Source organism: Haemaphysalis longicornis, unplaced genomic scaffold (genome assembly GCF_048455015.1).
Source record: "Haemaphysalis longicornis isolate Haplotype H1 unplaced genomic scaffold, Haemaphysalis longicornis Haplotype H1 scaffold_1, whole genome shotgun sequence".
Taxonomy (NCBI): domain Eukaryota; kingdom Metazoa; phylum Arthropoda; class Arachnida; order Ixodida; family Ixodidae; genus Haemaphysalis; species Haemaphysalis longicornis.
Window position 1 is genome coordinate 213396295 of NW_027526203.1, and position 13783 is coordinate 213410077.

Genomic DNA, 13783 nt, shown 5'->3' on the forward strand with positions numbered 1-13783 from the left:
CGAACTACTAGTTCTCAAGTGCAAGACTCCTGACCCTTTGCAACTTGCTTTTTTGTTATCATAACTTCATTCTTTCTCTTTTCAAATACAGCCTGACTTTTGCCCTCCAGATCATCTAATAATTTATCTTGATCTTGCGTCAGGCCTCAATCGTTCACAATCTCTGCATTTGCAATTAGGATTAGGTAAATTGTCTTTTTGCTTCGTCAATGGGGTTTTCCGTGTCCATTTACTTTTTGAGAATAATGTATTCACCATTCTCGGCCCATCTCTCCTTAAGCTCGCTGACTTTGTCCCCTCTGCTTTGTGCGACTGTTACGATGTTCTCGTTGGCATGTTCCCCTGTCCTTTCCTCTGTACTTTTCCTTATAATGTCATTACAATCGACCATACGTGCGTTTACCACATTCATAGCGGATACGTCATCATCAAGATGCCAAAGCCCCGCCAGAGTAGCTAAAAGTTGCTGCATTTTCGTAGCACTTTTATCTGGCACCTCTTATTTATATTACGCGCAACCGCTGCTACCTTTCAGAACTCTGCAAAATTCCCCTGCATTCACTGCTATCTCGTATATCAAGAACTACATGCGAGATCCTTTACGCCTCAAGCATTCAGAACATGCAGAGAATTCCACAGTTTAAAAGCGTCACAATTTTTAACCTCACGACCAGCGCTGAACGGGACATATTGGTCTCCAGGGAAGAGACCGCCAAGTCGTCACTTGAGCTTCTTGGCTAAGGAATCGCATACACTTCTTTGCTGCAGAAAGTCCTGTACTGCTGCTACTAACGTGACTGAGGTCTGTGATGTATCATTTAATGCGGGGTAGCCCTCTAATAGCATAACAGAGTTAGTTACCTTCATTTGAGGCAGTTCTACCATTGCCGAGCGATGACAGGTTCAAATTCCAGTGGCAGTTTGAAATTGTGGCGACACATCTGTTTCTCATCTTACCGCCGCCTCAGCTGCTGGGGACTGGCGTTGTTGAGCTTCGTCGTAACTCCATGGTAAGGGTGCAGCCCCCTATGCCCCACCAGGGCGGCCGGTGACGGAGAGAACAGTTCTGTCCTGGAGAATTAACTTGCTTGTACCTATGAGGTTTTACTTACCTGATATCTGGGGATATTTTTCAGCTAGACGAGTGGCCAATGCCATCCACACTAGGTGTGCCGTAGTATGTCTTCAAACATGGTAATGGCCACCCTTAACGCGCCCTGGCACCAGCCGTATTGACGAGACAAGGGATTACAGTACAGAAAGTTGCGCTTTGCACCGCCATCTCACCTAAAGTAAAACAAGGCGCCATCACACGGATCTGTTATTGCAAAACATTTCATTTTATTTCACTTATTTACACCGAACGCCAAGCGTGTTCACGCACTTCGCGCTACAGTGTCAGTTTCCGCGACGAAGGCGAAGAACGAGAATCGGCAAAGTAAAGCAAAGGAAAAGCACTGAATAAACATCAGCACGCCTGTTCGACGTCACAGAGAACAAGCTGGATAGGGATGCCTCATTTAAGCAGCCTCGTGGAGCGATTCAATTCGGTACCCTGTCTTAACACAGAGCGCCAGGAATCAGTTAAGGCATAAGCTACGCTCCGCAAATGACGAGTGATCACTGACGAGGCGTTGCTTCTACTCGGGTTCAAAATGCCGCCCACCGCGGGGGCTATCTTCGATCCCGGACACAAGGATTTCCCTCTTTCCAGAATGAAAACTGCGTCACTCGATCGGCATTGTTTGCACAGACATCTTTGCCGATGTCTTGCAGCATAGCAAACAGGCTACAAGCAGTGTAGACATCTATAAAAACGGAGTATAACACAATCTTCTGCACAGGTAAGCTCGCGAAATAAGGGCATTCGCGACGTAGCGAGCTGCGCGTATGCAGCACGTTTTCATCTCCGCTGTGCGCGCACGATGTATATGGCTCAGTGGCGCGTTCCCTCAACTCATCGTATTGCGCACGCACCGTGAACACCACTCCTACTAAAACTACATTGCCATCAACCAGTACGCGCGCTGTTGGCAGTGCGGGACAGTGTGCCGCCGGAAAACCCGTGTCGGTGTGGCAAGCCTTATGCTAACACGAGAGTTAAATATACACAACGAGAAGTAAAATTGGGCAAAGCACTTTAGAGTACGCACAGTACAATCGCTAAGCAGCGTAACATACTCTAGGTAAACACTGTACACGTTTAATAAAATGGTAAGCGCTCCGGGCCAGAGAGTAAGACCCATGAGGTATGACAGGCCGCGACAAGCGACGTTCAGCTTTTGTATGCTTTATAGCTTCGAAGTTTGTCAGAGCTTAGCCGCCCCTTTGAGAACTTTAAGGTTTGTAACGCACGAGCGCGAGCGCGATTTGTAAAGTTAAACGCCCAGCCCGGTATTTGTTAACATGATGCCAGTACGCGATCTATACAAGTTGGGCACATTGGTAGTAAACTAGAGCGATCTGTGCGGGAAACTGCCGACGACCAAAAAAAAAAAAAAGTGCGAGAGGCTTTGGCACAAACCAGTCGTTTCTTTTTTCTCCTTTCTTTTCCTTTTCAGAACGAAGCTTCGAGAAGTATCAGACAGGCGAACAGCGTTCTCATAAGAGTTCGCCAATTTTGGCACGAGATGAGACACTAAAAATAGAACATAAAGCGAAAAAGTAACTCGAAAGTCACGGCAGGCGGTGTTAGAACGAAGCATGTGAAAAGAAAAAAAAATGCAGGCAGCAGACTCATGGCAAGCATTGAGTAGTGGATCAACGAACGCCCGTAGCGCGAGGCACAATGTCCAGTTGTGTCCTCGCCTGATAAGGAACCGCGGACAATCGTCGAGAGTTCGTTGAAGTCATTTCGCCGCATTCTGGATCCCTTCGGTCTCTTTGAGCGAATATAGAGGACGAGGAAAAACGCTTGGCTCTTTCGGATTGTGAGCGCATGATTCGTACGGAGGAAACGCATTATCAATCAACGGCCAAGGCGCGCCGTTCGCAGTCGTGCGCTCGATTTTCTCCAACGTATGATACCATCGGTTCTGTACGGACTAATGAGACGAAAAAAGGCAATGAAAAGGAGGGGGATGTCACTCGGCCGCACCCAGGCAGCGTGAAAATTAAATGTAACAACGAGGGAGGCATCCTCCTTTGGCCTTCGTTTTCGGCGCGCATTAAATTCTACCTCCAAACGAGGTAACATTGAGGAGCTCGAAAAGTTCTCGGCCCGCCAGCCATGCCGGCAAAAAGAGAATGATCGCGCCGGTCGCTTCCTCATTTCTGCGCCCGCGTTGCATTTCCCGCCTGCACGCGTCGACGAACGCGCGTCGATTCACGGGGCTACTAACAGAATGAAGCGGCTTCCCAAGGTTGTTTTGCAAGAGAAGGCGATCGCGCAGGTGGCCCTTTTATTCTCTTCGAACACTGTCCGCGCGGTCGAGGTGGGTCCGTGACTGCTTACAGTCGTATATCCGCAATATGCAAAGAGAAAACGGCCGCTATATGCGTCTCTCCATATTTCATCGGTGCGTGAGAAGGCACGTGCGTGTTATAGGCAGTGGCAAGGCTGGGAGCCTCGTGGCTGTTTTACTAAACAGCGTCGTAAGTTCGGACCAGACTTCCGCGATGAAGCCTTAAAATTATCGCCGTACGCAATTTACTCCAAGTGGCAGCAGGTATAAACGCAGCGCGTTTGTACAGGCGGTGCTGCGGGTGCCGACAAACCACGTATAGGCGAATGAAAATTGGCTGCAGGACGAGCACTCTGCGGAAAAGACTGAGTGCGCCTATAATGGGTGAGGAGTCTTGTACGCCGCTCAAGCAATTGACGCATGAATGTGGTACGGTACTGCCCATAAGCCGGAAGGGTTCGCGACGCGGAAGAGCGTGATTCATGCAAAGTGCGGGGCTAATGACGATCAAGTGCAAAACGACGACAAGAAAAAAAAAATGTCATTTTGTAACGAATACCACAGCGAATCATCGCTCGCAGTGAGCCCAGAACTAGGCGAAGACAGATGATCTCATGGGTAGGTTATGTGTAGAGTAATGATGATTTCTGCGGTACGTGGCATATATGCGTGAAATGACAGCAGCTTCTCCTGTCACGGAATTTGTTGACCATGTGTGATGCATATGCACAAACCTACGTGCATTGCCGGAAACGTTTCTTAGACTTTGTGAAAATGTACTTCTTGCGCCGCTTCACGCACACACGCACATCATAATTTACTCACGTCACGTTCTGAGTGCTGTCTAAAGCTGCTCGCAGTCACTTCCCGCTCCATTTAGGTGCGTCCGCTCACTCCAAAGAGCCGAAGATAGGTTCAATTGGCGACTACTTATTTTGTACTCTACTCAGCTGGCCAACTCGTTCGACTTCGTTCAAACTTGGGCATCTTGGCGCGTACTTTGTTTTGCCCATTTACCCAATTTTGTGGCGAGGTTATTGGGTTCGTTTATTTAGCTCTTCCTAGGCTAACATTCTCGGCGTGTATAATGGGATTCCTAATACAGTCGAGTTGATCTCACGCGGAAACCAGACACCGCCCCCTCCAACGGCAATTGGCCCGGCAAAGGTCGTTACACGGAATATATTTCCTCCTTCAAATGCCACCAACAACGGCAGTAACATCGTTTATAACTCTCACTCATGCCCACACACTCGTAGTCTCACGCATGCAACGCGAGCGTGGACACCCAAAGAAAGGATGTTCGTAAGCAGCCCGTGCTTCGGCTCTTGCTCCCCATGGCAAGACTCGGGAAAAGTTAATTGCATGCGACAAAACTAACCTTTTCTTTGAAACTTGGAAACATAAGCACGGTTTGAGATTTGGGAAGGGTCGCCATCGGAAGAAAACCTGAAGATTTCTTTTGTAAGTTTGCTGGCAGAGAACACACGTCCGGTCAATGGCCAATAAGCCTTACAGGAAGTTTTCTCTGTCTGGTTGACGAAGAAATTAGGCCGCCAGCCCTGTGCTATTGCTCTTTTTTTCTTTGCATCCTTCCGGGCTCGTTCATAGCTGCGACGCTGAATCTATGGTATGTGTGGTCGCGTGACATCTCCCTGCAGCGCAACGCTGCAGAAAGAGGACGCGCTGCGTTGCTCGTGGCGGTGGGACGGACCTGCAGGGGGACGGGCGCGCACCCAGTCGTGCCCCGGCCGAGCACAGGCGGGCACTTCAACTCCGCGCTTGGCGCCCCGTATCATCACCATGCCCGTTTCGCTCCCGGGTAAGTCTGTAGCCGCCGTGGTCCCGCGACTCTCGGCGTAATCAGCGCTGCGTGAGCGTGGACGAGAGTCAGGGGCCGCGTGGCGGGACATCCGCGAAATATCTCGACTGCTCTTTGCTGTCTTGTACAACGGGGCTACAAGACGAGCAAAGAAGTCTGCTCCTCATTTATCTCAAATAACTTTTTTTTTGTTTGCGCACACGCCGCACTCCTGTTTGAAACATGGAGCTCGCCACCCTTGAGGACGAATTCGTACCGCCTATCTCAGAGGTGAAAAGGCGGCAAGGTTTTGTCCCCCTCTCATTTTTTTTCTGTTCACTATGTCGCTGCTTCAACACAGATCCAGCTGTGCGGGAATTTCCATTCACACAATGTTATTGAGAAACAGTAAATGTATTGCCGTTTTTCCCTCCATTCCGACTTACGTTCTCGTTTCGGTTCCGTTTCGGGCGCCTCAGTGACGAAATGAGGTTAGTGAATGAGCACGACAGAGAAGAAGCAAACTAGTGAAGAGTGAAAGTGTTGGCTGAACTCGAATAAGTTTTTTTGAGGAAGTGGACAGGGCTTCAAGGAAGTTCGACTTTCTACTACAGCTAAACGTTGAACACTTCGAGCAGACGATCCACTAAAATTTAGCGAAGATGAAAAGAAGGCAAAGCATAACATTAACTCCACCGGTGCTTGCGCGTAATCATGACGGTTGTGAAGCTAATTGTTTAAGTTCTAGGACGGGAACGAAGTACTCAAGCCATCGTGTTAATTAGCACTACATTGCGCACAGCGAAAAAATAAAAAGTTACGAATGCTCGCGACGCGGAACTACTTCCTTCCTGGCCGCTAGCGTTCCGCAAGAAGCGCTGTTACGTAAATGGACAGGCACATAAATGCACTTTGTGAACGTTACAGCATCACAGGCTTCATGCATCATGAAAGCGTGAGTTCAATTCTGTGTGGCATGTGTTGGACCATGAACATGGGCGAGTCGTCCCTTCCTTGCTCGATCTGCACGGAGGTCGAGGTATCGCAGAAAGCAGGAATCAGTGGGGATTGCCAAGGGATTCGCATGCGTACACCATCTCGGGTAAAATCCGTCGCTGCGCCAGAGTCCCTACAGATGCCTCAAGCCGTGCGCTTTATACGTGGCGCGTCGCCAGGATGCGGGGTCCACTGGGAACACTCTTCCCTCAAGGACCGAGAAGCGAGCACGCTTGTCACACGGGCACCGGTTGCGGAGAGGTGGACACGAAGCCACTGTCGTCGGCGCTGCCTTTGTTGGCCGAATCGGCGAAGAAGGCCGCCTTGGCTTCAGCCAACTTGGCCCGCATTGGTGTGTAGCCACCTCCGCCCCCATTTCCATTCATCTTCGTCGGCTTAGAGGTTTTGATTATTGTTTTTCCAGGGGGAGTTGCAGACTTGTTGTTGCACGTGTCCTGGCCGGACGACTCCACAGCGATGGTCTTGGGAAGCGCGTGTTGCAGCGAGGTGGTGATGTTCGTCACGGTCCTGGAGCTTCCAACTTCGGTGACGAGCTCCATATTGACGTCTACGGTGCTTTTCAGGTTGCCCATTTTGCCGGTGGACTCCAGCGTGGACTGAACCGACTTCTCTTCGACTATCTTCTTGATGGGTGCGGTGGGGGACGGAGACACAGCGCCGTTCTTCCTCTGAGCTTCAATCTTTTCCTCAAGGATGAGGTTTGTCGCAATCTTTTTAGTGTTGTCCCCGCCGTCATCGCCTATCTTTCCGTTTGTCTGCTTGATGGACACGGTGGTTGTATTGGTCGACGGCTGCAGATTCTTGAGAGTTTGTGGCGACGGTCTAGTCTTGTCCAGGTCAGCGACGGAGCTGAGGTTCTGAATGTTCTTCAGTGTGACCGTGTCCGTGGACGTGAACGTCGTTGTGGTAGTCGTACGTCGGGGTTCGTTAATTTGCGGTTGCGGAGGCACTTTGCTAATGACCATGGGGCCGCACTGGAGATTCTTGATGGCTGCTATTGGACGGGGCTCGACTGTTTCATCAGCCTTGTGCAAGTTCTTGAGATCGTCAGCACTGATATGAGCCCCACCTCGCATAGAGAACGCGGCCGATGTCGCAGACGGCTGCTGCTGGAGGTTTTTCATTGAAAAAGCGGCGGGCGCGTGTCTCTGCGCCTCCGCCCTAATCCTGGATGTGGCGACGTTGTCAATGTCAAGTGTCGTGCCGGCAATGCTGCTACGGCGAGCTTCGAAAGCGGCCAAAGGTACGGGCCCCTGTCTCGGGAACCTGTTGTTGTTCGTGTAGTCGGAAGGCTGCTGTCCTTTTCCGTGCGTCGGCAGCTCTGCGCTCGTCTTCTCGAGGGCGTTGTTGGTAAAGTTGGGCGGTCTGTATCTCTGGTCGTCCTGACGAAGGCCGCCGTTGTTCAGCCTCTCGACAGGGAGCGGTGGCAACGCACGCTGGTGACGATACGCGCGGCGAGACAAAGGCGGGGTACGGATCTCGGCCGTCGAAGGCAGACGTCGGCTTGTGGCTGCCGATGACTGCACCAGCCCTGCACCATGACGTGATCCGTTGGTCTGGTTGTTGCGGCGTGCCGCGGGCGACGCGCTGCGGTGTCTGTAGAGCAGAGTGCCTGAGGAGTCAAGGTCCTCAGCGGCGGCGAGGGCGGCGGCCGCTGCCTTGCGCGGCCCGCGGTAGTAGCCCCGGGAGCTCCGCGACCGCCGATCCGACCGGTCGAGGCTGGCGTCCGGAGTGTCCCCGTTGCTCGAATGCCGCTCGCGAGCCCGGTTCGTGCTGGAGGACCTCGGCTGCGCAGAGAAAAACACCAATCGATTGTTTGAACTGTTCACAAAACCTTCGCAAAACAAGTTTCCGCTCAACGCTCGTGCCGCATTAGACACACACTTGAGCACAACCGGCCGCGTTGCTACGTCAGCATAACGCGTTAGGCCCAGTGATATCACCAAACAGATCTTTCAGGTATAAGCAGAACTAAGCTAGTTGGAACTCTTGTTTTTGTTTTATCTCAGCTGAACATCCCGCAGTAGAAATTAGTGTCAGCTTTAAAAATTAACAAGATTAGAGTCTACAAGGTGGTGAATGATGTTTCACAGCGTTTAGTTCAACTTGGAGTTCAACTTGCCTGCAGGGTCGTACATTATGCGCTGTGTGTCTTCTGGCACTGTCTTCTGCATTGAGTTCCGTATTAAAGCCGCAGCTACACGATTATGTTGCAATTGTCAAAAGCTCTGACCAACGGTAGTTTTCCATTTTATTTTCCCAAAACTGAAACCAACTCGCCCCCAAAATATCCATACTACAATATGCCTCATTTACAGCTCTGGTGCTCCAGTACTTCTTTATTACTGCGGTACTGCGCGCGCGCGCGCGCGCGCACGCACGCACACACACTCACACACGCACACGCACACGCACACGCACACACACGCACACACACACACACACACACACACACACACACACACACACACACACACACACACACACACACACACACACACACGCACACGCACACGCACACGCACACACACGCACACGCACACACACGCACACACACACACACACACACACACACACACACACACACACACACACACACACACACACACACACACACACACACACACACACAAAGTAGCTGAAGTTCGTTGCATTCTTCCAAGACGCGCTGCTTTCAGTGGTGACTGTTCATGCGGAGTGACTGCAAATGCAGACTGGAGGTTACTCACTTCGGGAAGTACAGAACAAATTGAAGTTCTCGTCTGTGTAATTCTGTGGACAAGCATCTCTAAAAATATTTGTGCATGCCAATGTGTGCATTTACCCATAGTGCTATTTATCCCCCTATCTATTCGGACTCCAAGAGTAGCGAGTCCCGAATACTCCTCCCAAGTCCGCTTCTCACGCGAATAACGACCGGACGCCACTGTCCGTCTAGGGCAGGGGAATTTTTCGAGAGGAACAATTGCATGTCATGTCTACTCATCCGCCATTGTCGTCCACCACAACCACGCGAAGGCGCGTTTCTTTTTACAGCGCTTTCGTTCATTTGTATTGTGCTCAAGCTGTTCGAATTACAAGGTCCTGTTTACTTTTGCCACCCCTCCCCCCTTTTTTTTTTTTTGACGCAGCTTCTTACGGCAGTTGTGGTCGCTGCTTTCCATATGACGTCGAGCATGCAACAGACGTCGATCAGCAAAATGCGGATGGGTCGGCGCTCGCGTCTCAAAACAACGCGCACATTTTACAACCCTGCGCGATGGAAACTAAATATGCATTAATTGCATCATCTGCGACTAAAAAAATAAAATAAGCTATTTTGCCGTGATAAGAAGTCGTTTTGTACCTTGAGTCAGGTAGAATACAACGTTTCTGCAATGGTACGCTTTACGTACGTTACAAAGCATACCACCTATACATAAAAAACGAAGTAATGGCAGTGGGGAGAAGGGGGGCGGTGCATGCACATGCAACGTTTGGGAAAACCAGCACATTCTTGTAGCTGACATTTCATGATGGAAACAATGGTGAGCTTGCATAAGTGCACGTGATTGTAAGTTCGAACAATGGCCACGGCAGCCAACGTTGATAAGACCAAATTTAAAAAAAAAAAAAAAACATCGCGGGCTTCTCACCGCGCTTTCCGAAGTACAGCCGGTAAAATGCTTGTCTATAACAGCGATTTCAACTTCAACCAGCTACATCCGAAAACTGCCGAAACATAGTCGGTCCAAACATGTCGGAGGCAAAAGCGAAGGGCTAAGACTTCACAATTCCGCATCAGTTTTATTCAAATCCCGCTCCGGCGGGGCAGGATAGGCCTGAGAGTACGAACGCTGTGTTATAGACAAGCCTTTTACCGGCTGTACAGGCGAGATCTGTCACGGTGACATAATACCTAGAAAACGACCCGTGATGCCGTCCTAGTTGTGGTATTCACTGTAAGCGGGCGAGACGCTAAATCGCGAATTTTCGAGATTTCAATTCGGCATACTCCAGACCTAATCACATCAAAATGGGATCTAATGGGTGAAATTACGTCTGCGGGCTATTAAGAGCTCCACAATGGATGGATATATACACGATTGATTCGGAGAGTTACTTTAAATTGCCTGTAATTGTATGGAGAATATAGCGGCTGCTGTTATGGCGTATTCGCGAACACTTGTGATGGGAAGCCAGCGGTCCAGCCAGCCAGTTAGGCAGGCCTTTGCTTTGAAGCACTTATGATAGGAGAATTATGCTTCGCATTACAAGTTCACCGACAATCACGCCGAGGTGTGATGCTACCGTATACAGCAACAGCTGTTGACGTGCGATTACGCGATTATGGTGACTTTCAAGGGAATTTCATACTTTTCTGCGACAACTTTACTTTACTTGAGCCTTAAGCGTAATTAAGAGGACATATCTACACGGAGCTCATATGCCCACTTCCGCGATTTCTTTTTTCTGCGTTTTAGAGCGACAACTTGTCGCTCTAAAACGCGAATATATATATATATATATATATATATATATATATATATATATATATATATATATATATATATATATATATATATATATATATATATATAGCGCATCAGAAAATTGGGAAATGAGGGGCTCCGTAAAATAAGACAGAAAATAAGGGTTGGCAGTCAAGAAAACCTCGGAAAGCAAAGGGGAGGTTGTGGTGGGTCATAGAAAGAGATGAAGAATTTTTTGAGTCGAAAAAAAAGTGGTGAAAAAATGCCCGCCGGGTGGGATCCGAACCCACGACCTCCAGAATACCGGTCTGGTCCGAGTGGCGCTGGTCTAGACCAGTCTAGTCCGAGTGGCGCTGGCTAACACCCCCAAGTGCAGGAAACAAAAATAACTTAACATAAATACCCGAGAAAGTGCTGGGGAAACAGCCCCGCCGGTAGCGTAGTGGTTATCGCACCAGACCGGTATTCTGGAGGTCGTGGGTTCGGATCCCACCCGGCGGGCATTTTTTCACCACTTTCTTTTCGACTCAAAAAATTCTTCATCTCTTTCTATGACCCACCACAACCTCCCCTTTGCTTTCCGAGGTTTTCTTGACTGCCAACCCTTATTTTCTATATATATATATATATATATATATATATATATATATATATATATATATATATAACATGGGCAGGATGCACACGTCTCCAGATTTGGACTCTACGTGGATCAATCAATCCCAAAAATGAATGAATGAATGAATGAATGAATGAATGAGTCAATTTTTCCAGCAAGAAAGAAGACTTCTCTCGTTCACTGGGGGACAATTCAGCCGAATTATAAACGAGGGTGATCAAATACTGTCCTGGTGAGGGAGTTCTGTGTGTGTCCCAGTAAGATTTCCTGGCATGGTTTCATATCTCTATAGTTTAGCCTCATGTTATTTCCAGTTTAGCCTCATGTTATTTCGATGGGACCAGGCAGCACTGCAGACGATGGTACGAACCCCTTGTTATATCTGTACCTGAAAGTCAGCCGAAACGTGGATACTCAGCAGCATTTAAAAGTCTAGCAAAGACCCTCTAGAGCTCTAGAAAGTGCTTAGTCGCTCTCCAGAGCTTACAATGATCGCAGCCTGCCGCACTAGCCTCTCGTATACTGCTTTTAAAGTACGAATGCCCAAGACAAGCGTACAGACTCCTTTTTCAGCTACCCCACCAGTGTTCATATAGAGGGACTCTGGTGAGTGCTGAGGAACCGCATACCTCCCCCTTTAGCCCACTGGGACGGAACAATAAAGAATAGCGTGTAGGGCTTTATCAATGTATAATGTCGTTAGGTTCCTCTTATTTCTGATTCAGAAACTCCGTAGGGATAAAATTTAAATTGCAGGCTGTAAAGTACACGTGCAGCAGCAGAGTAGTGCCTGCACCAGTGTTTTAGGGCCACATGCATACCATCCTGTAACCTTACAATGAGAGACCACCCGTGGTTCATTGTCATTAAATGCGTTCGCTGACACAAAATAAAGGACAGGTGAAAGGGAACTGGGCGCGGCAGTTTCTCCCACTCTGTTACCTTCGGCTGTCTACCTCCTTTTGGGCAGAGCTAACGCATTTGACCACGATGAATTGCAGACATTCATTATTCCTCACTGAGATCATCCCGGAACGGCGCAAACAAACGAGCCACAAGGAATAATCGTAGCGCAAATGTATACCGGCGGAGCTTTAACCCGGTAACCCGAGCAGCTTGGCGAATGGCCGCGAAGCTCCGTTGCTACAAGCAGCCCTTCAATGCAAGGGAACCCACTTGAATCGGGTGGCGCTGTTCTCCCTTACTGCTTTTTATCTTGCTTATTGCGGCGCCAGCATGCGCGCCGCGCTTGGGGCGACTCGGTCGCTTCCTCCTGCCTGGGCGAAAAACCATTTGGGTTGGCGCTGTTTAGACTTGACGGTCGGTCTGGTACGGACAAATGCTAATAAAGCCAGAAGACCACTAGCAGCAGAGCCCATTTCGTGGGACGACGTCGTGGTTCGTTTATTCTCTTTCGCCGGCCGTCGTAGGGACTACGCATCCGCCCCATACCTCCCTCCTCGGCCTGTTCGGACCTCGTCGACTTGCGATTTCCGCGACAGGCAGGGCTGAAGACGTACGGAGCAGCCAAGTAGTTTCTTTGCGCCTGGAGACACTCCCTGCACGCGCTCAGAAGGGCGTGACCGCGCGGCAATGAAAACCAATGCGAGTGCTGAGCTAATCAGGCTCTTATTTGCAGCTCCATTTAGTTCAAGTATGGCCTACGGTGAATAAGTGAAACATTAGTGACCCAATGCGCCTTGCTTTGGTCAGGACAACTCTTATTTAGGAGCGATGCTCCACTGTTCTGATTGTGCAAAGCTTTGAGTCGCGTGGCCGTACGTCTGTGTGCACGCCTGTAGTTCGATGTGCATGCCAAATGCAGGCCACAAAAGGCCGTGGGCATATTCTGAACAGCTTCATTGCCATTTACTGTAGCTAAGGACACACGAAGAGTCGAAATTCTGAGACTCGCTCTGGTTTTTGTTAGAATGCCCATTACACGGAGTGAAAAAATTTTTAGATTCTCTGTGATTTTCGTTAGACTGGATTTCCCTGCTTCTAATAAACTGAGACAAACGTCGACTGCCTGGATTCCCAAACGAAAGGCCCTTTCAACACGGAATAACGAGTACCCCCTGATGTCCACCGATTTGACCACCAGGGCGTCACGGGAAGGAGGAGGACAATGAGAGACGAATGCTTTTTCTCTTCTAAAGCTAGAACAGACGGGTGGCCGAATTAATCCAGGAGAGGAAAAGAAATTCAGTGCCATTTCACCCTGTGAAGGTAGATGACCAGCGTGGCTGTTAGCGAGTTCTTGGTCGGCCACAAGCTCCTGCTCAAACCGCGCCGTCGCGCCTGGGAAGCATTCAGCGGGATTGTAGCCACGCCCAACGTTACTAGAATAAACTTGCCACGCCGGCGTCTTTCGCTTTCCGGCTCGCGGTATCCTGGGTCCGACGGGAATGGCACTTGCGGCCCGATCGTCGTCGGTGGTATCCATCCGCCGCGTTCGCATCCGTTGCCG

General features: G+C 49.6%; 1 protein-coding gene across 1 annotated transcript; it reads right to left on the minus strand.

The window, feature by feature from the left end:
- Positions 1 to 1325: 1325 nt before the first annotated feature.
- On the minus strand, positions 1326 to 12341 carry LOC144157164 (uncharacterized). Its single transcript, XM_077688409.1, has 2 exons — positions 12333 to 12341; positions 1326 to 8009 (listed from the first exon to the last, which is right to left on the minus strand). Exons 1-2 carry the CDS (start codon positions 12339 to 12341, stop codon positions 6438 to 6440), a joined length of 1581 nt encoding a protein of 526 aa, XP_077544535.1. The 3' UTR covers positions 1326 to 6437.
- Between the last annotated feature and the right edge of the window lie 1442 nt (positions 12342 to 13783).